This window comes from Sylvia atricapilla, chromosome 3, assembly GCF_009819655.1.
Source record: "Sylvia atricapilla isolate bSylAtr1 chromosome 3, bSylAtr1.pri, whole genome shotgun sequence".
NCBI lineage: Eukaryota > Metazoa > Chordata > Aves > Passeriformes > Sylviidae > Sylvia > Sylvia atricapilla.
This window is the reverse complement of record NC_089142.1, coordinates 9566271-9594265: the sequence shown is the minus strand read 5'-3', so window position 1 is coordinate 9594265 and position 27995 is coordinate 9566271. Positions and strand designations below refer to the sequence as shown.

The 27995-nt window shown below is 46.6% G+C and overlaps 1 protein-coding gene across 1 annotated transcript; it reads right to left on the bottom strand.

The window, feature by feature from the left end:
- Positions 1–2166: 2166 nt before the first annotated feature.
- Positions 2167–27995, bottom strand: SDC1 (syndecan 1). The gene is made up of 5 exons (XM_066314749.1): positions 27638–27995; positions 6829–6910; positions 5325–5818; positions 4982–5111; positions 2167–4454 (listed from the first exon to the last, which is right to left on the bottom strand). Exons 1-5 carry the CDS (start codon positions 27692–27694, stop codon positions 4288–4290), a joined length of 930 nt encoding a protein of 309 aa, XP_066170846.1. The 5' UTR covers positions 27695–27995; the 3' UTR covers positions 2167–4287.

Sequence of the window (27995 nt, the reverse complement as noted above, 5' to 3'; positions counted from 1 at the left end):
TGGTGAATCTATTTTGTGCAGTATTATCATCATCCTACTTTTTAATTTCTCTATCCATCAGATCCTTTTGTCAGACCCTGCATACTGCTGAGGCTGCACCTTTTCCTTTCCTCTTTCCTTAGTGAAGACACTGCATTTCATTTTCTGCAGTAAAATTGCTGTCCTCCAACTTGACAAACTTATTAGAAATTCTGTCCATCAGGCTTGCAGTTTTATGACCTAAACACTACCCCAGAATGCTAAGTAACTATTTGATTTTGAGCCTCTATCTCACCTCTTGCATTTTTAAAACACTGGGTTGGATTTTTTGGCAGGTTGTTTTGGGTTTTTTTGTTGTTGTTGTTGGTTTTTTTTGTGGGGGGTAGTTTTGTTTTAGTTTTGTTTAGGTGTTTTGGGGGGGGGGGTTTGGGGGGGTGTGTTTGTTTGGTTGGGTTTTTTGTGGGGTTTTGTTTTGTTTTTCAGCTATCTCAAACAGAGCAAATTTCACCCCGCACGTTCATTCCACTACTCCTTTTCATCAATATACACACTAGTCCTGATGAAGCCTCAGATAAGGCATTTATGAAATGCCTGACATAGTTTTTCTTCTCAGCACCCCTGCAGAGTAGCCCTCTTTTTTCTCCTGTTCTCTATTTCAATTACAAGATTATACAGCCTTTTAGATTTGCTTTAGCTTCCTTTATAGGCTCTAATACAACCTGACAAAGTGAGAATTGTGAAAAGTCTTCCTTCTCTCATAGTTTGCCTTCTTTGACATTCAGTGCATTTACACCCTCCAGCTCATTTTTCCAGAACAAAGAAGGGGTCAAATTTTTCTGCCAGCCACATTCTTTGCATCGCACTTGTGAACAAGAGCAAATGTGATAATTGCTCCAGCATGGATGAAGAAGAAAGTCAGGAAGCACAGTGAACAGAAATGTGACTAAGGAAAACCAACCTGTGCCAAAGTACAGAGGCAGACCAGCCCTCCTGTAAATAATTCTCTCTTGGTAGAACAAAATTTCTCTCAAGTGCACACTGAGGATAAGACAAGTGTTGCACTTGCAAGGATTTTCACACAGGAATTTCCCACTTCCCTTAGCACTTAATTTTATTCCCTCCCTGCCACCTTAACTTCACACATTATCACTGACTGGAAAAGGGGAAGCAAAAGTCTTGGTAGCCCCTAAGGAAGTGAATTCACAGCTGGTAAGGTCCTGCAATGCAAACCAGCCAACTCTGATCTTACAAAACTCCTTTCTTTTAGGGGACTGGCAAAGTTGGTGTGGAGTTAAAAAACACTTTTCAGCTGTATTTAGCTATGGAAACTCAATCCTTTTGCCTGATCTCAGAACTTTCTCATTACCAAGATTCCTCCAAATGCTTGTGTTTTCTTGTAAACATAGCCCCTCATGGTTCCAGTGTAAGCAAACTGAAAATACAGTGCCCAGTTACATGGAAAAAAAAAAGTTTCTTGCAGTTCAAAACTTTACAAAAGAAAATAACTGTAAAGCAGCAGTAAGACCCACCCAGATAGGCAGCACCTCCTGACTTCCCTGCTCTGTGAAGGACATTTTCCTCTACTTCTGTATTGCTCCATCTCCCCCCACACAAGCCACAGCACCCCAGAGTAATTGATGTTGCACAGCAGAATACTGAGGACAGGCCTGCTCTGTTCTCCTTCCTGGGGGGCACAGTCTCCAATTCATCTTGGAAAGCAGGTTTTAATAGAAGGCTTGGGGCTGCCCTCCTATAGTCCTCTCTGCTCTCAAACTCCTGAGGGCACAAGGCGAGGAGCAAGAGGAAGCCCTGTGGAAGATTTGCAGCTTTGATCACCATTTTGGGGAAGGTGACACTGTACAAGGAGAGGTCCCATAACCAGCATGAAATGTTGCAGGGCTCCAACAAAGCCCTTTCATTCAAGCCTCCACCAGAGCTCAGTTGTATCCCACACCAGTGCCTCCAGCAAGAGCAGCTCACTGCAACCAGGGCACTCAAGGCAGGGTAAGAGGGAAGGAGGCCACACTCTTACCCTTCAAATGCTGAACTCAATCTCTGTGTCTTTAGCCCCAAAATTCACAGTTCTGTAACCCAAATTCCTTAAAGACCTAGGCAGTCTTAAAAACAACATCTACTTTTTGAAGTATTATACACATCAGTGTTCACAGACAGATTGTGTCAGACACATTCTTGCCAAAATGCCATTTATTGCAGTATACCTTTACATGGCATACAGATAACCCAATGTTGCATCTTCTGTCAGAACTCATATTTCATTTGTACCACTTAAATAACACAGAATGTCATGTTTGTTTCACAAACTGTCAGTTAAGACTACCAAAATATACAGTTTTTTTCCCTTTCCCCCTAACAAGGTTGTGAGGTACAACTGAATTTTACTACTGTATCTTCCTGTGCTTTACAAGAACCTTTTCATAGACAGACCTATCAAACATTTCTACATTCCTATACAAAGCAAAGAATTACAGCTGAAATTAACACCATTTGGTCATTGCATTAACCTATAAAAATTCATTCAGTAAAAAAAAAAAAAAAAAAAAAAAAAACCCCAAAAAAAAAAAAAAAAAAAAACAACCCTAACAAAAAAACCCTAATGGTTGTTGCAGCTTTATTTAAAAAAACAGCCAGCTACACATATGCACGAGTTCTCCACGTGCATAAAGAGTTTGGAATCAAGATATTTTGGGGTTTTTTTTTCCTTGTATTTGCAGAGAAGGCACCAATTTTAGCTGCATGGCAGCTCAGGAGTGTTTTATACTTCATTTAAATTACACAGGTTTTTGTCTGTTAACGTGCAACATTTGTACTGACTGTTGCAATATATCCAATATACTCCGATCATTCCCTCTGGCTCAACAGTACAAATATTTACATCAGTTGTAAACACTCCCCTACCCACCCCAAACCTTCTGCACTGAGCGACGAGGAGCTGAAGTGGCAAGAAGCTACCCAAAGGCAGAGCAGAAGTAAGGCTTGTACAGAACACCACGCTCATGTTCACTGGGTTTGAGAGGCTGGAGAGCTGCAGACCCCCAGTGAGGCCCCAGTGCCTGACACCTGACAGCACACTGACCACACACAGCTCCAGGCATCCCGACTCTGCTCAGGAGATGCTTTTCTGCCCTGGCTAGCCTGACATCCCTGGAGTGGCTTCTCTCCAAAGTGCAGGAACAGCTTCCAAGGAGCCGCTCCAGAGTAGCGAGAGTCAAGCACACCAACTGTTGTGTCTATTTAAGGCCACCTACATACACTCAGCCTTCCCCAGGCTCATTTCAGATGCTTCTGTGCTCCTTAGCTGCAGTCACGACATGCTGCTTCCCACCTCCCAGCCCTGTGTGCCACAGCCCCCTGTGCCAGAGGGCAGACCATGTTCTGAGACAGCCACAGTGACCAGAGGTGCTACAACACGCCCCCGGCGACCTGGTACTGCACAGGGTAAGATCATCTACAGCAGGACAGCCAAGCTGCACTCAGCACCTAGGGAAGGGAATGTCTGAGATGAGACTGCTTGGAAAAGTCTACTTCTTACCTAAGCCTTGAGAGAGAGAGAGAGTAGCGGGGACAGCCCAAAACTTTTGGTAAAATTAACTCTCTGCTTAGCTTTGGGGTTCTTGGGGTTTGTTTTTTTGCTAGTGTGTGTACCAGCTGCTTAGGAGCTGGTTCTGAGTATGGGATAAAGCTTCCAAAACATACATTATTTTAAACTACGTGACAGTCATTTGTCTACCCTGCCCCTCACACCTCCTTTCGGCAGAGATCAAGTTCAGCTTGATGTTTCATAGGCATTAAGTGCTCCAAATACAGCTGTCAGAAAGAGCTAGAGGATAGCAGTGTACCAAATGTCTGCCCAACACAGCCACTTGTTACACTCAAAACACATCTATGTGTTAAATAGGAAGGATCCCTGCTATACAGAATCTGAGCACTGGAAATTGGTTATTCTTGCTAGCCCTTTCCCTAAATATCAAGAGTTTTATACATACAGTGCTCCCTTATCTTCTCCCCATCGCCTGTCCCAGAAGTCTTTAGATAAACCAAAATGAGTTTAGGAACTTGCAGTTCCAATTCTGTTAAAAAAAAAAAAAAAAAGTTGTGCAAGAAAGCAGGGAATGTTCAATGAATCCAGATCTACTTTGTAGTTATAAAATTTCCAATGGCAAAGTGGTAAGGGCAAATAACCCAATGATCATATGGCTTAAGTTTAATGCAAAGCACACTAGGAGGTCCACGTGCAGGGAGAGAAGAGTCCAAGAAAGATGGAATAAGAAGCGTCCTGAAGGTCAGTGTTTATGCATAGAATTCCTCTTGTTTGTGTGGTTTTTGGTATCCTCCATTAGACTGTTTTGGTTCATCCAGTGAATAGCTGCCTTCATCTTTTTTCTTCATTCTGTACAGCATAAATGCAACTAGAAACACTGCAAACACCAAGCCTACAAGTCCTCCAGCAATAACACCTGAAAGGGGAGGAAAAAAACCACAGATTACTCTAGATGCCATACCAGATAGTGCTACTATGATTTTAAGTTCCAGATTGTTCCTTACATGTCCCTGGCTTAACAACTTAAATTATTTTGTCCTCCTGTCCCCTCCCAAACCAAACACCCTTACCAAGCACCTATTCAGATACAGCAGCCAGTCCTAGGGACATGGATCTCCCACTGGGCTATGCTGCAAAGCACACAGGGCTATGGTCTTCAACCCTGGTAATCTGACTGAGGCAGCAAAACAGAAATCTTACTGTCATTTTTCAGAGGAATGAAGAAAGTGGTTAAAGCAACCACTGCTAGTTGTTATTAGCAGACTAATATCTGCCCCTGTTAAGGTTTTGACAACACAGAATCATCACCTTGATTTCAGAGGTGATAACATAAAAGGTTGGCCTCCTTGCTCAGAGATGTATTTGAACAACTGCAGCTCCTGCTGCCTGGAGACTCCTACAGGAATCTGCTTTCACCAGCTAGAAATCCAAAATATCTGATACCTCCAAGAACTTCTTTTCTGTCCATAATTCCTGAGGCTCCTGCTGCTTTGGCATTCCTCTCAGAGTCAGCCAGTACTTCTGAATTCTGGGTGGGGACCAAATCCTCCTCTCTAGTCAAGATGAAGTCTCCCTGTTGGGACATACAAGGCAGGTTATTCATGTTTCTCATCATGTCTGTTTCTGGAGACTTTCCAGCACACTGTTTTTCTCATCTAAAACCCTCCATCAGCATAACCTATTAAACCAATCACTGTTTTTGTCAACACCCATGCCCACCAAGCCAACTTACTACATGCTACTAAATCATGTCCCCAGAAAGGGTGTGATAACTATCAGTCCTCACCGGGTATCCAGAGCCATCCTCAGAAACCTCCTCCTGTGTGGGAATGACCTCCCTGGGAGCTGTGGCCGCGGCGGTGGCAGCGATGTCCCCCTCCCCAGGGACAGTAGGGTGGGGCTGGGGCACGTCCTTGGTGTCTGGCACAGCAGAGCTGGGGATTTTAGGTTCAAGCTCATGGACCACAGCAGAGGCTTCTGAAGGAGTCACATGAACCACAGAAGGAACGTGAGCAGTGGGGCTTCTCACTGTTGTTGTGACTGCATGGCTTGTTGGTCTCCCATCAGATGAGCCCAGGATGGGTACTTCATCCTTCACAGCTACAACTGGTTTCTCTGTCACTAGATTACTGCTTGTAGAAGGAGATACTACTTCCTTTTCAGTTCTGCTCTCAATCCCAGGAAACGGCTGTTCACTGAAATCCACTGGGGCTGCCAATACTGAAGAATTGGTTGATTCTCCTGGGATTCTCCAGGTGTGAGACTTGTCAGTCAGGGGACCTGCAAAACAAACAAGTAAATATTATCTTTGGCCAGTTTAGAGGTCTATTAATTTTATCTTCAGGACACTGGTCTAAGGAAGATGCTTAACCTTCATAGTCAATTTTCATAATAACAGCAATTCAGTTTGTAGTTCCTCATCCTTTTCAGTGGAATAAGGAAGGGACAGACCAATGTGCTACTCAGCAATACTTTGTTAGTCATCTGCTTCTCCCCAAGGCAAAAGTGCCCATCTGTGGTAAGGCCGACAAGGGAAATCTGCTTTCAGTATACTGGTTCCTCAGGGTGGTTATCTGAGTCTTTTTCCATAAACACTTTTATTTGATTTAGAGCAGTCACACCTTCAGTCTCTACTGCATTTGGCACTGATTTAAGGGTCTTAATTTCTAGAGAGTTTAATCTAAAATACAAGGTTGTGGCTGGGAGGAAGCAGAAGGATAGCCTGCTTCAGCTTCCAATAGCCTGCTCTTTTCTCACTTCTGTACTGAACACCAAGAGTCTCTCTCATGCAGTTCAGCAATCATTTTTATATAATTTTTAATAAATTTTCCCTTACCCTAAATCTCCTTTATCACTTATCAAAAACTATGGCCCACGAGAACATGGCAGATCTGATGACAGATGAAGTTCGCACTTGATACATGTTGGTAGGCTGGGGTTTACACACTCTCAAACATTATCTCCTACCTGCTCATAAAGGGCCTTGTTTTGATTTCTCTTCCCCATAAGTGCAGAATCACAACATTCTTCACACAACATCTCACATTAGCTGTCACATGGACTCTACCTCTGCTTCTGCTCCCTTTCAAGTCTCCTACAGCTCATTTTCTACTAATTGTTAGCATCTCAAGGAATACTTTCTCTGTTCCCAGTTCTCATATTCTGGGGCAAGGGTGTGTGTGTGTGGATTCCTCCCTCTACCCCCTCCTTGAGTTGGGGGCTTACTGAGATCTCAATTGCCACATCCTAGAAGGATCAAGCACTACCAGCACAAGTGCTAAAAAACTCACCTGCACCTGAACCCGAGAACGTGTCATCTTCATCACCAGATGAATCAAGGTCTTCAGGGGGAAGGTTCAGATTCGTAGTTTGCTTTAAAGAGAAGAGCAAAAAGATGTGTCAGTGATAGACTGAAGTGATCACGTTGCTTGCACAGAGTCCTCTAGGGGTTCCTAAAGGTCATGCAAGCTTTTTTTTGTTCAGATTGCATTTTTTCATCTTCCCTCTCCAAAAGAGTAACTCTGGTTAATATGTTTGGCGTTGCAAAGGTCAGTCTTGCTGTCTTCCTTCTCTGCACTGCTTCCAGGCTGCAGCTGCTTTGGGGAAAAGAAGCAAGCAAGGAATCCATTCAGTGCTGCATTCTGGTAGCAGGCAATGCTCAGTCTTTACCAGCCTGTTTCAGGTGCTGATGGTTTGTGTCTTCCCTATCTGCCAACCACTCCACCTGCAAATCACTGCATAAATTCTAAGGAGCAGAAGGGAACGGGAGGCAAAGTAGTTTGTCTTCTTTCCCTTTCTGATTCAAATACTGGTCACATATCTGAAACTACAACACCTAGCTGGAAGGAGAATCAAAGTCTATTTGTATTAAGTGTGGGCTCTCAAAATAAGTCCAGAGATAAAAGCCAGCCTTCACTGTTGGAGAAGAAGCTCTGAGCTTTCTCCATTTACACTCCAAGGAGTGCACCAACCAGCACTGAAATTCAGGTGCTGAAACAAGGGGCCGAACCCCCGTTCTATGGCTCTTTTTTGTCAGAGCATAAAACATCAAAGCTATTCAGGATCTCCAAAGATAACAAGACTCTTTCAGTGTTTACTAATTTACTAATTACAGAATGATTACTTCATGCATCTCATTGGCCTGTGCTATATACACTTACTGCTCCTATCACTACAACGTGACTCGCAGCTCATGACTAGCCTCAGGTTTATTTCTGCAGGGCTACCATTACCTAACCAGTCATTTTGTCTTCTCAGATTTCAAACCAAAGCCCTGTAAGTCACTTCTTCCAAATTTCATCTTTTTGACATCCAACTACATTCCCTGTTTTCACAAATTTTGACTTCTATCTCATGCTCAAGGCACCTTTGTCACCCCCTTCCAGCACTGCCATCTGCAAGTTTAGTGGTCACATTGAATCATCCAAGCTGTGGGATCCCTATGATCCAAAGAAATGCAAAGTCTCATTTTATTATGTAAAAAAACGGACATATATTCTTGCCAGCTTTGCAGCCAGGCTCACTGTATTTCTCCAGCTTGTATTAACATAGTGTCACTTAAAAATGAATATAACATTAATCCTCATCCCAGGAAGCAGTCAGCCAGGACAAGTATGTACTGTCAAAACAATCCAGCTCTGTAGTTGTCACTTTATTACCTACAATGGATGTGTTTATTGGTCCTATCTCCTTCTTATTAAGATACCAGGTTGATCCAGTTTTCTCTTCCATCCTTAATACCTTATCCATTCCCCACATTTCCACAGAACTAGTTTCCAAGGTGGTTAACTAGCCCATTAGATTCCACCTCTCTGAAGACAAGTAACCAAGTTGCCACCAGCCTATTCAGTCAAGATCTTACCCCTTATTATAATAGGCAATTATTGTAGTTATGTGATTTTTTTTAATAACTAGGAACAAAACCCCCTCAATATGGACATAATTTTTTTAGCTCTTTTCTTCCCTACTGAAAATAAATCCCTAAAGTACTATTCCTTAAGCTTCTGCAAGCATACTTCTAGAGTGAATTGCCCTTCGATCTCTTGCTTAACTGCAAATCATGAGGTAATTTTGATTTTTAGATTTGTCTCTGCTTGTTTGCACTGTGCTTTTGCACCTTTCCACGGAAAGTAGGTCAGATAAGTACTTCCCATGTGTTTTCCTTCTTCTGTCGAAGGGTGGTGACTCACACAGGCTGATCTCACTACACTTCAAATATTAAAGAGTACGAACTGTTGGTGCATAAAGAATAAAGAAAGAACTGCCAGGCTGCCCAAACTCTGCTCCCTCATGTGCCCTTTCCAGTACCTTCAGAAGATAAGTGAGGCCTTAGAAATTGCACTGTTTTTGTTGATAGGGGGTTGGGGACCATTTTTCTCCCTCACTTCTGACCCCAGCAGAAGCAAGCACAACGCTTTGTTCCTTCACTCATCCTGGCTGAGTGCAAAAGGGGAAGGTGTTGCTAAAGGTGGGGGTTGTATTCTCCTCCCAGTGGGAAGACTTCCTTTAAAGCAGCTAAAAAGCAAACTCTCCAGCTTTTTACTGAAGTAAGGGACTGTAGGTACAGCATAAGATGTATCACCATACACCTTCAGCTAGGATCGAGGCTACCTTCCCCCCAAATCTGAGTATTTAGAGGTAGCTCATACAGATTTCCAAAAACACCTGGACAGATTGGTCATCTGCAAACCTCAACAATCCTCCTGGAAGGACCACAGGCTCAAGAAATTAAATGGCAACTCTTGATCTTGACTATTGAGCCTGCACCTCTTCCCCTGGAGGGGTTAATAGGTGAGGCTTGTTCAGTTGCGCTACACTTCCTTTGTTCTTACTTACCCTCTCCTCACACCTGAGCCTCTTCCCAGGCAGCTACAAGCTTCTGCTTCTCCACAGCCTTTGGTATGGACCCGTTTGAGTCCTAGTTTGATTTCTGTATCTGAGCAGGGGTAGAGGGGTGCTCCTCAGAGGAGAGCAGCCCAGTCTAAACCCATGGGCACCCAATGGTGTCCCAGTGCAGAGCTGTCCAGCAGCACCCACCCCGCAAACACCACAGCAGACAGACCAGTCCCCTGAGCTTTGGCTGCTGCCCTTAAGAGAATAATAGAAAACGTGAATCACAATCAGGAAAGCCTGCTTTCCACTGTTTTACACAAAAACTTAGTAAAGGGTTCCATGTCCCAAAGGGTGTTGTCCCCAGCTGCTCCTCTGGGCATTGTGGCACCTCCCTTTGACCAGAGAGTTTGAGGCTTGGGATCTGAGAGGGACTTTCTTTGGTCCAAATACTCAAGGGACAGCAGAGAGGATTATGCACATGCGGATAGCAGTCAGAATACCCACAAAGTGCTGTAATTTCATGACATCATCCAATTTCATGACACACAAGCATTAAGGAAGATTTGCCTAATTTATGTAACTGTATAGTTATATAAAAACTACATTTCTTGCTCCATAAATTACAGCTTCAGTGGGCATAAAACACAGTAACCTCCCCACAAAATACAAGTACCGCAAAAAAGCCATGCTTCTATAATGATCTGCTGCTGAAGGATTTCAGACACAGCAAGGTTAGAAAACACTGACTCAGGACAGCATTGGAAGGGACTGAACAAATTTAGGTCTGCATCAGGAAGACAGACCATGCTGTTCAAACACCAAACACCTCATGGTCAAGGTTTTTCCATGACCTTTTATTGAAGCTGACTTACACCAATGGGAAAGGTTTTGATTAGCCAAGAGGATTAGGGGCACAGAACACTGGGTTATGTTATCATACAAAAGAGCTGAAAATAATTCCAGCTTAAAACAAGCTTACTCTACCCTTCAGACAGTGGATCCTTTGAAGGATCTCTTATGGTATCTCACATACTTGAGTCAAAAAAATCTTTACATTCTTACTGAGCACCTACAACATGTTGCTTTTTTACCATTTCACAAACTTGAATGTTTTTGTTGGAGTTTTTTAAACAGTTCAGAGAACTGTTTGGGAATACTTTTGATTTGCTGTCACTGAATTCAGTTGCATGTGAGGAGTAAAATTTTTAACTGCATTTTTGATATGCTTTAACCCAGTTCTCATTAACCAGTGGAAGACCCTCTTCCGCAAGGATCAAAGCAGCCTGGTTTGGGGGAAACCCTGGGGTGACTCTTAGCTTCTGCTCTTGCTGAGCACTGTATTGTTGCAGAACAATAGTTATTCAGTTCTGCTGGGACAACCAGAAAGCTGCTTAGTGGCATCTTCAATTTAATCAACAATGGGCCAGGCTTTCACAACTCATTAGCAATATTATTGGATCCAGAAGGCTGACAACCTCCAGACTTTTTTTCTTTTTTAAAGTATAATTTTTAACTATTCTTCAGTCTTCATCTTGGTCAGAGTCTCAAAACATGAATGTGTCTGGGCTTATCCCATCAGCTGCTACAGAGCTCCCTCCTGCTACAGCAGAGATCTGAAGCACTCTCTCATGATGAGGGGGAGATTTGTAGTTGATTAGTTGATCTAACCCTGCCCCAACTGGGAACCACATTTATTTAATTTGATACATGCAAAAGGAAAGAGCTTTTTTTCAAATTGCTCTTTGAGGTAAGCAAAACCACTGGCTTTGCCACAAGCTGCTACAAGCCCTTAACTAGATTAAGGATGATTTGTATCCAACTCTTATTAATCCAGTTAGTGATCTGCAGTGTCAAAAACACTTGAAATCCTCCATTATCTGAATAAAGCTGCTAAATTTGCACATTTATTTCTCCTAATAAATCCTTCTTACTCAGCTGAAAAAGCATGAACTGTAATGAGCTCTCCCACCTCAACCACCTCCTTAACCATCCTGTGAGAGTATTCCAACTGCATGGGAAATAAACAAAGTTTGCTCCTGTTAAAAGGTATTCAAGAGCAAGACAAGCATTTGCCTTGTAATTTGGCTACAATAGAGCATCTAGAAGAATACTTTCACAAGGGTTTGAACAATTAATTCTTAAATAAACTCAAATAGAAGGGTTTGTAAAAGGTTTCTTTTCCTATACACTGAAGAGAAGAAATGCTATCTGAGGCAGAGTAGCCTGAAGAGCTTCTAACCTCAAAGTAATACTGGTATGTGTGTGTGTGGGAAGACAAAACCACCTGCTGAAGGAAACTTTAGCTTTGTTAAACCTTGATATTCTGCAGTTAATAGCCCATGAACAATTAACTCCAATCCCAAATGTTCATGGTCTGGAGACAGCTTAAATGTTTAAGGCGGGGGGGCGGGGAATTAAAAAGAAAACCATCCAACAACCAAAAAATCCCCCCAAAACCATACAAAAACCACCACCAGCATCCTCACCTATCCCCCTTCTTTTACAGGCATACAGACTCTGTAATTAAGCTGGCCATGCAGACATTCTCTTTTAACAGACAGCCATAAATTCTAGAATAGCAGAAAGAGAGCTGATGCTTTTATATGGCAAGTCAAGAATGAAGCTTGCATACAAGCCTGTTGCATCAGAACTCAGCAGCAGTGTGGCACCACCTCACCTAAATTCTCTTCTGTTGTCCCTCCTGCTGCTGCGCCAAAATAAACCCTGGTGCTCCTTGGTGATCAGGCAGGCTAATGAAGTATTTCTCTTCCTAGAGGAGTCAAAGGTGCAGACTAACAGCACAGGCCAAAGAGTGCAGAGACAGCTACAAACCACCCCACAAACAGTCTGGATTTAGGCTGGACAGTCTAGATTTAAGCAGTATTTTATCCCTGGCTAGTGTTCCAGTCAAGGACTGCCTTGATGACAGGGGTGTTGGTTACTAGGTTATCTTTATGGTCCCTTCCAACCTCAACCCTCCTATGATTCTACAAACTAAGTCACCAGCCCTTCTTACTTCCTAGTGCTCTCCCTGTTTCAGATGGTGGTGCTCCCCTGCACCCTCAACAACCTTCTGATGTGTATCAACAAGCTTCAGCATTCCCATCCTTCCACCCATCAATCTGTGTCACTTGGAGCAAGGCTGGTTAGTGGCTCAGAGGGTGCTCCTTCTAAAGAGAAGCAAGTGGAAAGCAAAGGATACTCTTTTTCTCAGCAAGGCAAGCACCATTTTAGCAGACAGGAGTAAGCAAGCCAGTTAATCTGGCTGCTTGTCTATCAGATCATTATTAGTGTAAAGAAATATGGAAAATCTTGGTTAATTGCATTCTAACTGGCCTCCTCTTCTATTTTTGCCTGGTGACTTGAGAGAGGAACTATCTTTGAAGGAAAAGTCCTGGTTGTGTTTGAGCTCCCTGATCATCACACAGTAGCTTCCTCTTGGCACTCAGCTGTCAAAGGCAGCAAAACACCTTCCAGTAGCTGCTCAAAATAGGATGAGAGCTCTTAAGATCCATTCCACTATGGGCAGAACAAAACAGACTGTAGACTACCCACTGTTCACTAGGCTTTGATCCTCCTTTTCTTCAAGCTGTAGGAGGATACTCTGACCCTTTGCACAAGATGCAGTGGCCAAGGAAGAGCACCCAGCTACTCCACAGGCAGAGCAGCTAGTGTCCCAATGCTTCTGGAGGCTCCACACTATTGCCCAATCAGATTTATGTTTTCTCCTCAGCGTGACAGGGCAACTTCTTTAATTAAGTGGGGCAGAAACACAGCAATCAACATGCCAAGAGCAAAAATGAACCAGCCTGTCGCCATCAGGTTAAGTTTCACACCATACAGCAGGGCCCTTTTCAACTCCCACCTCCCACGAGAGCATGTCACTTCATGCTTCCTGGACCATCCCCTGGATGGCTGTTTGTGCACTCTCATGGTGAACCAGACCAGGGAACTGGTCTTGTTAAACTAAACAAAAGGGGGAAAAAAGCAAAGAAAAAACCAAACCAACAAAAAACCCATCAACAAAAAAAAAAAAAAAAAAACCAAAAAAAAACCAACCCTCAAAGAAAGTAAAAAGAGGATAAAATATCATGCAAAGAATTTTCCAGCAGGACCAGTTTTCCAATCCTACTCAGTGCATGAATGCACAAGTGTTTGTGTTGGCACAGGGCAGAGCGTGGCAGCCAGGGCTGCTTAAGCATTCACACAGACTCACAGCCTGCGCTCTGGGATGCTGACACTCATTCCCCAGCCCGCCATGCATTATGGAAATGCTCATCACCAGACTGCAGGCAACACACAAATCACAGGCTGACTCAGAGGGCCACACAGGTTCATACAAAAATGAGCAAGGACAGGGGCTGTAGAGAGGGTTCTCTTCTGCAGCGTTTGCTCACCATGGATAATGCTTGTTCCAAGGTCTGACAGCAGTGCTTTTGAGTCCTTCAAGTCTCCCTGGGAGTAGGAATACACAATAGCAAAGGCTAGACAGATGTTAAAACAGGAGCAGTCCCACTTTCATCCTGGGCTACCTGAACTTTACAGGAGACCCAGTGCAATTGCCATTTATTCCTGGACATCAGGAATTATCCTTCATCAGAGAGGGCTGAGCAAAGCTGGAGTAGCCGAGTCCCAGAGGGCTATGGATTCCTCAGCAGGGGAAGCTCATGGCCATGCACATGGCAGCAGGGCCAGCACACCAGCCGTGCATGGGAGTCCTCTGTGCCAGAGTGCACAGGGCACCATGCCAGTTCTGATGCAGAAGAGCTCAGCTGCCTCTCAGCTCCCTCTCAGCCAGCCCCACCAGAAGCCTGCTCAGTCCCTCAGCAACACAGAGAAGCAAGTTACAGCCTGTGCTCCGTCTTTTTCACCTGGACAATATATCAAACAAGTAAGTTACTACACACTGCTTTCACTCACTCCAACCTGCTCCTTCCAGTCAAGCAATGCAGCCCAGGCCAAAGACTGAATCTCACTGCAGACCAACACAGCCACAGACGTGGCACACAACAGGCAGACAGCTCAATCTGGATCAGTGACAGGCTGTCCCAATATGGCCAAAAGTGGGGTCCCTTTTGTCTCCCACGTTCAAGGCAGCCCGTGCTTTGAAGATGCAGTCTAATGAGAAAGCTCATTTCCCTGCAGCTAATCTCATGAGAAGCAGCCAGTTCAATTTTATGTTATAAACCACTTTCCTTTAAAGATCCTTCCCTGCAGCTCTTTAACATACTTGATAGTTCAGGCATTTGTTTCTTGAGCTAGTACAAGAAAGCCACAGCCAATGTATAAGCTCAAAGGGTTGTGCAAAGTAGGTGCAGCTCACTGAGGCCATCCATCCTGGGAAATTATCTTCAACCTACTTAAGCTAGCTTAAGAGATGAGCAGTGAGCAGCCTAAATCAAGACTAAGCAAACCTTGTCTTTAAACCCTCTGACTGAAAGTCACCAGCACTTCTTACTGCCTAGTGTATCCAACCCAGCAGAGATTCATTCTTACAGCAACAGCCACTTCACCTGCTTGTTTAGAAAGGAACAGACCAAGAACTGCTTGGTTTCAGCAGAGACTAGAGGTGGGCCAACAATCCCTGAAACCTGACAAAGCAAGGCTAAAGAGAGGAGCACGCTGGCAGGCAGAAAATCTTTATGATATGGAAACCTATCCAGCAGAGGACTTCAGCAGCCCAAACAGCATTACTCACACATGCTGGTAACTACAGCACAGATAAATGTGACCCTCTTGCCAGCAGAAGAAATTAGATGTGACAGTATCTAAATTCCTCCTGCACACATGCAGCCCCTGCTGTGGAGCTCAGGTGAGAAAGAACAACTCGCCTCACACAAGGCATCAGCAGCCACAGCCACTTTAAATAAGAGACTGGACATTGCAGTGTTGCCTCCAGCACATGTAAACACACCGAGCTTATGCCTTCAGCATTCTTTGCCAGTTATTCCCGACCAGCAGACCTGTGGTGGAGGCACATTCCTTTCCTTGCCCCATCTCCTGACACCCACTCACGCTGTTTGGTGATCAGCACTGAGGACTGTCATTGCAGCTAAACTTGCTACAGAACTAGAGTTTCTGACAAGCGCAACAGAGGGCTGCAGATTGCCTGACTGCTCCTTAACAGCACGTGTGGGCTGGAGAAGCCAGGCTCCTCTCCCCACACACCTGAGGAACCACCCAGCTCCCAGAGACGCAGACCAGTTGGCGTTCCAGCCCTGAGGCTGCTGAATGCAGTCCAAGGCTGGGCTCCAGGGAAGAGCTGCAAGCAGCGAGTGCCCCCACTTGTTCCATTTGGGACTGGCTCCTCCAGAAGCCCTGGGAGCTCCAAATGGTCACCCTGGGGCTGTCAGCCACAGGTCAGGACACCGAGGGGCTCAGCCCTGCACACTGTCCTGGCTGCAGGACAGAGACAAACCTGCAGCTCACCAGAGCCAGGACACTGCAGAGGCAGCTCAGGGACTTCGGTCCCACAGGAGCGCAGCCTGCTCTTGTCATCTTCAGCTCACAAGTCCCAGCTCAGAAATGGGAGGTGTGGCTATAGCAAAGCAAGATGTGGTCTGTGGCATCTCAAGTCTTCAAATTAAGGTGGTGGCACCCAGTCCATCGCTGAAGCCTCTCAGCAGCACCAGAACACACGTGCCTCTAGCCTAGGGAAGCCAGAGTTTCACTGTTTCTGGTGACAATTGTTTTGTTTGTCTGTTTTCAGTGACACTGTTTCTTGGTGACAAATGCTGTGCAATTTGGCTGGTAGAACTACTACCCATTTCAAATGAGCTCCATGCCAGCTTTTATGTGATCAGCAAACTACCACAATCAGTGCTACAGCTGCACAAGTGCTCTGACCTGAGCAGATGTGGTCCCAGAAGTCAAAAACCACCTCATCGCTATGCTACACAGTATCTGGGGGGGAAATAAGCTCTTCTGCTTCATCTGAGAAGGGGAAGCCAATACGCAGCCAGGAATAATTGTCAGATGAGGGTAAATGCAACAGCCTTCAGTGTCCAGACACACGGATAGGAAAATACTCAGGTTCTTATCTCAAGAGTTTCCCTCTTCTCCACCCTGAAGTCCAGCTATTACCTAATGTGACGCATGCCAAGGAGCCAGGAGACAAAGCTCTAAGATTTCTTGAAGGATCACAGAAGCATTTTCAGTCTATTGCTGACACATACATGTTTCTAATTTGAGCAAATTGCTTGCAGTGCTATACTAGATTAGTGAAATCCAAGTTTCAGATAAAAATCCCTAGTGTACCAAACTAAGAGCATACTTAGGGCACAACCTGTGATTCCTAGCAGTGAGGAGGTTGTTTAAACCTCAGCAGAAAGATGAGCTTGCAACCCTGGAGTACCAAAGGTCTCAGGCAAAGTCATTGGTAAACTTAAGTGAGACTACTCAAACTTAGAAAAACTTGGCCTTACAACAACAAAAAAGCAGACCAGGTGTTCCAGTTAGTTACACAGAGTTACAGTGGAACTTTCCAGACAATGTTTTATAAGAGGATATATCCTACAGAAACCGGATATGCACAAGACAACAAAAGTTACCTTCTATTTGCTTACACTTCAGTGACAGAAACACCTGCCAGCTGCAAGCCCTGTTGCTATCACACTCTGCATTATCTTCCCAGCTGATCTGCTCACAGTCTAACTTACAGAACTTATATCAGCTCCTTCATATCATGACAATAGCTCAAGCCTCAACAACCCAAGACAGGGCCTTCTTGATTGCTTTTGTGAAAAATTCCACATTTCCTTCAGAAGGATGCACAATCCCATGTCTCCGATGCTTGTGAAATTATTTTTTGCTAACAATCTGTATTTTCCATACACACCCCCCAGACGTGTTCCCTTGCAATACTGTATTTCACTATAAATCTCACTCTCAACTTCCCAGCTGCAGCATCACCACCAGCCCTTTCAACCACAACCCCCACTTAGGAGCTGATGGATCAGGGGACTGGAAGCCCCCAGAAGGAGCTGCCTGGCTTGAACAGGCACCAAGGCAACTTCTCTCTCACATGTGCACACCAGATGGCAGGACAAGGGACATCCCCAAACCTGATCCCTTGTCAGTCTGGTACAGAAGACTTTGAATATTTGTAAGGGAGCTACAGAAGCAAAACTTAGCAAGAAAAAAGAGCCAAGAGTTGGCATTCCACAGCACCCTTATGATTTAGTCATAGCTAAGCCCCAACCAGTTCTAAGGGACTCTGTTCTTGCACAGCAGGGCTCACAGCAGTCAGCACCAGTCTGTTAAGAATGAACTCATGAGTCTCAATCAATAGCCAGTGGCTGGACTCACACAGACCATGCAGGCAGCTTTACATTTTGGGTTTGACCCAATGCAAGGCCGCTTCTGCATCTTGGCAGGCCTTGCACTAGCACATAGTGATTCTTGTGGAGTTCCAACTCAGTATACTCCACGATTCTTGGTGTTCTTTTTATGTTTGTTTCTATGGCTCACCATTGCCAGTTTAGATCTGATGAAATCAAGTTTCTCCCCACATTATGAGGCATGCCATCACATTTGTTTTATCCAAAGGAACTCAGTGTTGACTAAGCCAAGGTTGTTTATTATAATGCAGAAGGCACCCCTCCTAACAGATGCAGTTACACCACCAAGACTAAGCCATTCACTAAAGGACTGAAACATCTCCACCACATGCAGGAGGAACATCTCAGATCAGAAATACCTTGTTTCTCTATCCCAAGAGTCTTCTCAAAGAGGCACTTTCACCATTATCCACTCCTTCCTCAACAGTCCTAGCAGCTCCTGAAGAAAAGCATCATGCAAGTCTTTTGGGTACTACAGATCTCCCTGGAACAAGTAGCTCAGATGGTCTTTGGGCACAGGCTGGACCATATTTCACAGAGTTTTTCTAAGGTGGAGCACAGTTCAGACTGCATGGAGTCCCTTTGAGAAACATACATGCTCACAACCACTGGAACACACAGCCAGGGATCTACCCAAATGGAATGGCACGGATCAAGCTCACAGCACTTCCTCCCAGGACACCAATGGTCTCTGTGCTCAGGTTTACAGAATTGCTAATCCTGCACATACTACAAAGTTCTAACAGCAGTTGCTTACTGACAGCAGTTGCCCCATTCACAATTAAATTATGCAACACCTCAGTGAGATTATGAGAGCTGACTGGTGTACTTCCATGCTGAGTCACGAGGGTGTTGGAGTATCATTTCAGTGATGAAGCACCAAATTAAATCCTCCCATCAGAAACAGTCTTAAAAAACCTGCTGCTGCAATTGTGCTCCAGTCACCTATTGTTCCACTCATTTAATTAATAGACATTAGGTGTTTCTTGACCAAACACTTACTGGATTTAACTAACTCTGACCCAGTCACCCAGTTACACTGTTTTGTATCACATCTGTACAGCAGAGCCCTGAATAAGGGATGTTACAGAGGCAAGACAAATCAGAGCTTCCTTTTGATCTCAGCTGTTATGCAAGCCTCACCTCATGCTGTCATTTTTGGGCATACAGCTTGTTCACCTGTCTTCCCCATGGCCTTCTTTCAGAGCAGCCACCAAATCAGGTGGGGAGGTTTGAGTTTAGTGGGAGATGTTACCACCTTTGTGCACTCTGGATCCTTTCCTGCCTCATATGGGCGACTAAGATTTTAACCTGTGATTTGAACATCCCTGAGTTTTACACATACACACTGTGAAGAGACAACAGAGACCACTAATGCCACTTCTGAAAGATTGACAGGAGCCATGACAAGTCAATAAAACAATGCTAAACTTGCAAGGCAAGGTGAATGCTTTACTATTAAGTTACTCCTAGCACAGCATGTCCCCTAGTCCAGTCCACTTTCTGTCAACAGGTACCATCAGCACAGCCAAGATGTGATATAACAATAGATCAAACTTCTATGACACTGTTCAAACATCACTAAGTTGAAGATATTTCATATATATGAATAAACTTCTGGGTCTACTCACTGACTACCAACTCTAGCCAGCACATCATCCCTCTAAATAAAGCAGAGCACAAAATGCTGAAGGACTACTTTACTGGCCAAGTCAAAAAGCACAGGCTGAACCACTGGCATGTACCAGCACCCACCAACAACACTGAAGGCTGCCTCAGATGTGTAGTATTCACCTGCAATCCTCAGCTGATGGATTACACGGGACTTCTCATACAACTTGCTCATCTCTCTGAAGTATCCAAGATAGGTTCAGCTTCCAACAGAAGAGTTGTGATCCTCCGTTGTGAACTTTCACTTTCTTTTACTGATACTGCAGTTTTCTTAACTTCATAATATTCTGGGCCTGCAGCCAGAGACCCACTGGCTACATCATACTAGTAAATTAAATAATATCAGAGAACATCCCCAGGCACTAGAACACAACCAATGCCATCGTATTACTAGAATGATTTATGGCATAGTCTTGAGCCTTGCCAACCAGCATGCCCCCAAACAAGCACAGGAAGGTTCTCAGCAGGCAGTCTGGTAAGGGGGGTGCATTACAGAATAGGCCAGAAAATTAGATTTCCTACACAATCGTGACTCTAGCATTTAAGTTATACACAGGGCGCCTTGTGTCTAACGTGCTTTACTGTACTGGGTTTGTAAGATTTTGGTAGCAGTGACTACAGGGGTGGCTTCTCTAACAAGACAGAAGTTCCCTCATGCCCGACAGAGCCAGCGCCAGCAGCCAGGACAGACCCACTGCTAGCCAAGGCTGAGACCATCCCTGACAGTGCCTCTGGGATAACACAGCCAAGAAGGGGAAAGAAGTTATTGCACAGGAGTAATTGCAGCCAGAGAAGAGAGGAGTGAGAATATGTGAAGTAGCAACCCTGCAGCCCCCAAGGTCAGTGAAGAAGGAGGGACAGAAGGAGCTCCAGGCCCCAGAGCAGAGATTGCTCTGCAGCTCCTGGTGCAGCTGAGACCCCATGGGAAGCCCATGCTGGAAGAAGCTCCTGGCAGGACCTGTAACTCCCACTGAGACAGAAGCCCACGGCAGACCAAGTTTGCTGACAGGACGTGTGACCCTGTGGGGGACCCAAGCTAGAGCAGCCTGTTCCTGAAGGACTGCACCCCATGGAAGGGATCCAGCCTGGAGCAGTTGATTTAGACCTGCAGCTCATGGGAAGGACTCACATTGGAGAAGTTTGTGGAGACTCTCTCTTGTGCAAGGGACCCCACACTGGAGCAGGGAAAGACTATGAGGAGTCCTCCCCATGAGGATGAAGGAGCAGCAGAAACGTGTGATGGACTGACCACAACCCCCATTCCTCATACCCTTTAACTCCTGGGGAGAAAAGCTGGAGAATTTGGATTAAAAGTAAGCCAGACAAGGAGGGGGAAATGGGGACAAGGTGCTTTTAAGATTTGTGTTTACTTCTCATTATCCTACTTTGTGTTGATTGGTAATAAATTAATTTCCCCAAGTGAGTCCATTTTGCCTGTGATGGTCACTGGTGAGGGATCTCTCCCTGTCCTTATCTTGACCCACAAGTCTTTTATTATGTTTTCTCTCCCTGCCCAGCTGAGAAGGGCAGTGACAGAGCCACTTTGGTGGGGCACCTGGTACCCTGCCAGGGTCAACCCACCACATTTACTTACAAGCACTAGTGTAGGAATGTTTAGTGAGTCTTTTAAACCCCTTCTGGCTGTTTGCTGGGTGAGGGGAGGGCACACCAAGCATTTAGCACTTTTGAGCTACCAGAGTAAAAACTTCTAATTATTCATAATCCCATCTTCCAGCTTGCGTAGCAAGAAGCTCACCAGTGTTTCACAGCTCAGTGCAACTACAGATGCAGACTGGGGAACTTTTTGCAGGTTAAACACACTTCAGAGGGAGCCAGTGCTGCTGCAGGATTAAGCCAGCAGCTTTCTTCTGCAGGCCATGAGTCAGTCGATGTGAGCGCACGATAGCACAGCACTCCTTGCCACTGCCCAGACATGCCAGAGCCAGCCTCTTTTGTTCCATGCTTTGTTCACCGATGGGAAAGTAGTCACGATCTAGATGATTCCTCCGTTAGGACAGAAAGAGATTTAGAAGTCAAAGCTGTCTAGCTGCAGGCTGTTAGGCAAGTTTCGATGCAAGCCTCATCACCACTTTTTCACTGCATGTGGTTGCCACTTCCACACTGCTGGAGAGCCAGCGAGGTGGACAAATCTCACTCATCTATCAAATCTGCTGGTGTGAGAGTCTCTATCACAGTTTCATAAGCAACAGAGCACAGCTAGTGAGTGAAGAATATAATGTATATTAGCATCTGTGTTAGATACAAATTCAAGCAAGCTTCATGGTTCCTCTCGTTTGGGCTTTTACCCATCAGCTTCCTGACTGAAGAAAGACTCTGTCCCTAAAGAAGATCCCTATTAGCTGGCCAATGGGGTAACAGGTTCTCTCCTCTGCAGATGCTTTTACTAGAGACTGATGTTTTGGTAGATCACCAGATTGCTCTGAGCTCCTGTGGTTGTGCAAAGCACAACCTCCCAGATCACCATGCTGGGGCCAGGGCACACAGCCTCCAAACCCTGCTGTCAGCTGGATAACAAGTAGCACATGACAGGTACAGATGTCTCTCTCTATAAATATATACATACCTATATTTGTATTTCTCCACTCTTCTGATCTCAAAGCATAGAAAAAGGCAGCATGGGATCCCATTCTGGGACAGGAAAGAGCCATGTAGTCTCTTCCTACAGCACTGTAGCTGCCAGCTCTGATCCCCAGAGAATACACAAAGGCTTCCTACCAGCACAGCCACACCACAGCACCACTGCTACGACATGGAGCTTCACAAGAGCTCTCATCTGGAACTCGTTATATTAATCACCACTTGCTCTCTAGAAAGCAGACTGGCTCCACTCACTCCTGCCCACCTCTGGCTTCAATCTACAGTTTGCTCCTCCAGTAATCCCTGTATGCAAGGGGCTGGACTGGAGCTGCTGCCTGGCTCTGACCAGGATGTGTACAGCCACCAGCATTAGAAACTAATTAGCAAGAGCTTTCCCGTGTACAGCACAGGACAATCACGGTCTGCAGCGCTGCCCAGAAAGCGTTCAGCACACTCCCCTTCCAAGTGGAATGGAGTTCAAGTTTCCTTACATTTAAAAGAGGCAATAAGCTTCTCATCACGTGGCAGAGGCAGACAAAGAGCAGCCCCCAATCTCCAGCTATGGTTTGTGTGTGCTCAGGTGATGGAGCCAGTGCACTGTGAGGAGCTGCTGTGTGTGAGGTGGCTGTACTTTGCAGAAGGTTGGCTGACAGGAGCATGTGGCTGGGACTGGCCACAGCCAAAAATCATCCACCTTTGCTTCTGTGGCAATCAAGACATTGCCATTACTGAACAGAGAGTGTAGAAAAGCTACACAGTGGAGTATGACAACACTGAGACCCCATACAAGGCAGGATACCCATGAGTATTTTAAGCTGGTCGGCAGGCAGTTTCCTATGCTATTTCAGCACCCTTGATTTAGTCAGGAGTCATTCTGCAAGAGCAATCCAGAAGACTTTCAGTTAGAAAAGCCTGAACACCAAGACACAGAATGAGTGGCCATTAAAGAGAACCATGTTGCAAAACCACAGGCCACTAACAGATCGTTCTGCCAGAGAGCAGAGCAGCAAGACACAGAGGTGATGCAGCAAGAGTTCTTCAACTGATAATACCCCAAGGAGTTTCTAACTAGAAGCCTAGCAGGGAAAGCCATGACTTACAACACCTCCATGACTCAGTTGTTACTGCAGCTCCAGTGACTCAACGGGAAGTTCTATTGCCAACTCCATCCAAATCCCACTAACCCACTGGTTCCCATCCAGCAAAGCAAGCCTCACTGGTGAGACTGGTCTCAGCAGCAAGATACAAACATTACAGTCGAGCATGGCAAGGAGCCCAAGCTAACAGACTCCATTGGACCCGTGCCGGTTCCACAAGACCCAGAACGCCAACTGCAGCCAAGCACTGCTTGAGAAACAGAGAGCTTGGGAAACCACCACATTAGCAGATGTTGCCCCACAAGAGTTGCTTGTAGGAGGTCCAAATGTTATCTCACCTTGAGGTGAGGCTTCACAGAGCAGTAACTTTTCCATTAGCATCCCTCAGAGCAGAAGGTGCACTATCCCAGGTTTCTAGCCAGGCCAGATAAGGCTCGTTGCTGCGGTACACCAGTAGCCAGCAGTTCAAGTGAAGTACACTCATCAGCCCTAACTCAGAGACCTGTTAACAAAGCTGACACTCAGCACTCCTAAGGAGGCGTCACATGCCCTCTGTATTTAAGAGTATCTTCTCAGCTCAGAAGTGAACCTATAAGAAACATCGGATGACCTTGCACTGTTGGTCAAAACAACTTCCCCACTGTACAATCACTGCCTATATCAAAGTCCAGGGAGTAACAAAAGCTCCTCACGTCTAATCCACAAATAATCAGTGTCAACACTCTGATGCCTACTCAACAGCTCACAACCATCCTCCCCAAACACAACCACTTATGTTTCTGCTCATCTCAGAATGCTGAGACAGGACCCAGCTATAATCCCTAATTTCTTCCACAACCTTTAAAAGAGCAAGACTACAGTTACACTAGAACAGGAGAGGACTGCTGTTCTAGCTAGCTGATGCTCTCCGCTGCTTTGCTAGTTCTCTTGGCAGGAACAGCACCTGTCTGGTCTGTTTGTTTATGGAGAGAGTTACGATAAATTTCCACAGATAAAAAGTCCATCACTTTGAGCTAAATCGCTCTCAGATAAAGACACCAGAGTAAAGGTGTCTTATAGGCAACTTGAGATCTAGCCAATAAAGCCCTGACAAAGCAACTCACCTTGGAGAAGACGTGCAGGGGCTGGTCAGATAATCACTCTCTTTGGCTCCACTGATTACATCGCCTTGACTCTAATGAGGGCTTAAGCACCCAGCACACACAGACACCTACATTTAGGTGCCTCAGCTGAACGCTGTCCTGAGGGACTAGTGCCATTTGAACACAGCAAGCCCATCAATCTTCAGCTGTCACGGAGTGCTGTATTAGATGTCTTCTACTCTTTATTATCTCAAAGCTATTAGGATAAAAACACTAACGCTGCAGTGCTGGAGCACTGCAATTTTATAATTGGCAGCACCTACTCAGAAAAAGGCCTATCTTCTCTCTCCCAAGAAGCTTCCTCCTCCCTGTAAGGAGGGCCTAAAATCCCAGCTCCTCAGATGCCAGAAACAAGTGTGGAACGTCCCTCTCAGGTATTAGTATGGTTCTTGGACACAGGAATCATTTCAGACAAGGTTAGGACAAAGTGCTGGCATACAGGCCACCTGGAGACATCTGAGTACAGGCCATGCAAAACACATACTTAAAACGGACCGATTTCGCTGCTAAAACAGCAGCCTACATTTCAGGTTTGTGCACTAACTTAATTTTAGAAGGCTTACAGGTTTCTTGCACTTGCTGTAACTTGTCTCGGGTTGTTAGAGAGGATTGTTTGTTTCCAGAAATTTCAGAGCGCTGCCATTAAAAATGTTAGCTCTTCTCACCACTTGAAACTTAAAGAAACCTAGAACAAAGGCTGTAAAACTGCACCAGAGCCCCCTTACACCATACAAGCTCCAGCCCATTTGCTGCTGCTCCACTCAGAGCTGACCAGATAGAGAAGTCACTGTTTGACTAGGAGGTGGCCACCAGCAAGTCAGTGCTCAGGTGGAGAAGCTCTGTTTACAGTGCTGGATAAATATTGTGACACTGCTCTGTGCATGCTATAGAGGAAAGTGTTTCCTCCTTATCCATTGCCTGCGTGCTTAACAAGCAAGCTGGACTACTTAATTTCTTCTAATTAGTTTATGTTCAGGTAGCAATGACATCACCCTTGGAAAAAGGTCTGGCCTGCTCTGCTCAGCTTGTGTCAGCCACATGCATGCACCTACACCAGACGAAACAATCAGAACCCTCCTTCTCTCACCAGAGGGGCGGGATTGCCCACTGCCCTCCTGCAGCAGGATGCTCATCTAGGCTCAGTTGGCTTCCTGGCAGCCTTACACTGTGTAAAAGTTTCCATTTGAGAGAATAACAAGGTTAAAATGGTAAGATGTGTCAGCCTTCTTATTTCAAGGAAGTTCATGCCCTCACCGTAACAAGAGAGGGCAATTACTCTCATAAAGAGTGTTTCAAGCAATAAAGTGTCACCTTGAAAAAGACTAGGAACCTCCACAATCATTGCTGCAGGTAAGAGTACTCAGGAAGAAAACAACTATTGTTTGGCCACTTTCTTGCTCCTGTTTATTATTCCAATGACAATATGCATAGATGAGTCAAGTTACACAGGAGGAGCCAAGCCATGTACCAGCAGCAGTGGCATCCATCCCAAGAATCAGACCACCAAGAGCCCAACACAACCATGGCAATGCCCACAGCACTGCAGTCTGGCAGATTCAACCTACTGTACAAGGTCACTCTGCTTCTGTCCAACACAAGAGGTTTTCAGCCACTTAATGCAAAATCGTAATTATTCCAGATGGGTGGGAAAGGCAGTTTAGTCTCTGTCAATGACATTTTGACACGGGGAAAAAAAGCCATGTGATCACCAGAAGGGAAAAAGCCTCGGTGCTGAGTCACCCTGGAGAGCCCCAAGGACTTCTGCTCCTCTGGGTGCTCACCCTTGAAACCCCTCGATCTGCAGTGCCACCCAGGCCTGAGTGTCTCTTAGGCACAGGAGAATTCCACCAAGCATTTACTTCATGTCCTTATGATTTCTAGTAAAGAATATTTATCACAGGGGAATTTTATCCAAATACAGTACAGAGGCTGCAAATTAACTGCAGTTTTCCCACTTCATTAAGCAGAAGCTTACTCAGAAGTTGGGAGCAGATCCCTCCTTCCCATGGAACAGAGCTGCCTACACTCACATGTTTGTAATTTTTAGCCATCTCATAAGGACCCACTGCTATGTGGGCTAGGAGGGTCCATGTCCAGAGCCACAGGCAAAGTTCACAGACAGAATGGTACAACAAAACCAGAGGTATTTCGAGCAGCTCAGATCCCACTGTGCACTTTGTTCTGCCACTCCTTATTCGACTGGTGCTGCAGTTCATCCCTAGGCAAGATTTAAATCAATCATTTCAGAAAGAAAAAACCCCGCCAGTTTTACTTTGATGGCTCTGCCGGCTCAAATCACCTCATGCTCCACTTTTTCCCCCTAACTCATCCAAAGGAGAAAGACTCCACAACCGGCGCACACTCAGGTCTGGTGGGGGACACATGGGAAGCCAAGAAGGCGTCTCTCATCTCAGAAGAAAGAGACGGGACTGGGGCTCCGTGCCCCTCGAGGGGCGGCCACAAGGCCTCCGACCGCACACGGGGCTGGACGGCGCCCAGGCTGCCGGCACAGACCTGAAGCAGCGAGCACAGCGCTCCACGGGGCTGCGGAGCCAGGTTTCCGCGGAAAGGCGCTCGCAGGCGGGGCGGGAGCAGGAGCAGAGCCATTCCCTGTCCGCGAATGACACCTGGCGGCTGCTGCAGCTTCGGGACCAGCGCGCCCACGGCTCCGGGCCGCCCCGAGAGCTGCTCCCGGGACACGGCAGCCGGGACGGGCCTCGCCGCCGCGGGGTCACCCCGCTCCGGGGAGCGCCCCGAGCACCGGCACCGGGGCGGCCGTGCCTCCGCCGGGCAGCACCGGGACCTTCGTTCCGCTGGGCAGAAAGCGGAGCGCGGGCGTACCCTGCACAGGGCTGGGGCTTCCAGGCACAAAGGCGGCGGGGAGCCGCCGACCCGCGCTCCCCGGGGCTGTGCCGGGGCACGGCAGAAGCGGCCCCGCTTCAGGAGTCACCCGTGACTCGGGCCACGGCCGAGCCACAAAGGGCCACATGCCAGCGCTCCCCCGGACCCGCTCAGCGCCTCCGGGGCGCGACACGCCGGAGGGCCGGCGGGAGCATCCAGCCCCCCACCGCGGCCCTCCCGGCGCACCGAGGGGTCCCGCGGCCGGCGGGGAGCGCCGCCCGCCCCACGGCGCCCCGGGGCGGAGCCGCCGGCAGATCGGGAGCCGCCGCGGCGGGTCTGGTTTGAATTAAGGCTGCCGGGGCAGCCGGGCTGGAGCCCGCCGCCAGCACAAAGGCCACCGCAGCCCTCCACCCCGGGCAGGGCTGGGCACCGCTGCGCTCCCCTGCGGGAGCCCGGCCAAGCGGGGATCCGGGCGGTGCCCCCGGCCCAGCCCGCCCCGGCCCACCCTGCCCCGCACCGCACCGCAGCCGGGCCCGCCGCCCCACGTGCGCCGCGCCCGCCCCGCTCCGCTCGGCTCACCGGGACGGCAGCCTGGAAGCAAAGGGCCACCAGCCACACGGCCACCACGTTTATCATCCTTCCTCCTCGCCGGGCCTCGGGAGCGCGCCGCCTGCCCCTGCTTCCCGCCGTCTCCAACGCCGTTCTTGGCTCTTGCTCCGCTCCTCTTGGAATTGTTTTAAGTAGCTGCGGGTTTGCTCCCTTTTCTGCTGTCTTTTTTTCTTTCTCTTTTTTTTTTTTTTTTTTTAATTTCCCCCCTTTTCCCCCTTTCCACGCAGCCGAACCAGCCTTCCAGCAGCGCTCTGCGACGGCGAGGAGTTGAACTCTGTCTTTTAATGAACCCACTGCAACAACCTTCACCTTACGGCCACCCCCCGGC

Excerpts from the sequence above, each read along its gene's own strand:
- SDC1 (XM_066314749.1), bottom strand. The coding sequence starts at position 27,694 with ATGATAAACGTGGTGGCCGTGTGGCTGGTGGCCCTTTGCTTCCAGGCT. Across the intron at positions 5,819-6,828 it reads GTTCTCGGGTTCAGGTGCAG|GTCCCCTGACTGACAAGTCT; the intron begins GTGAGTTTTTTA and ends TTTGTTTTGCAG. Across the intron at positions 5,112-5,324 it reads AGGATGGCTCTGGATACCCG|GGAGACTTCATCTTGACTAG; the intron begins GTGAGGACTGAT and ends ATGTCCCAACAG.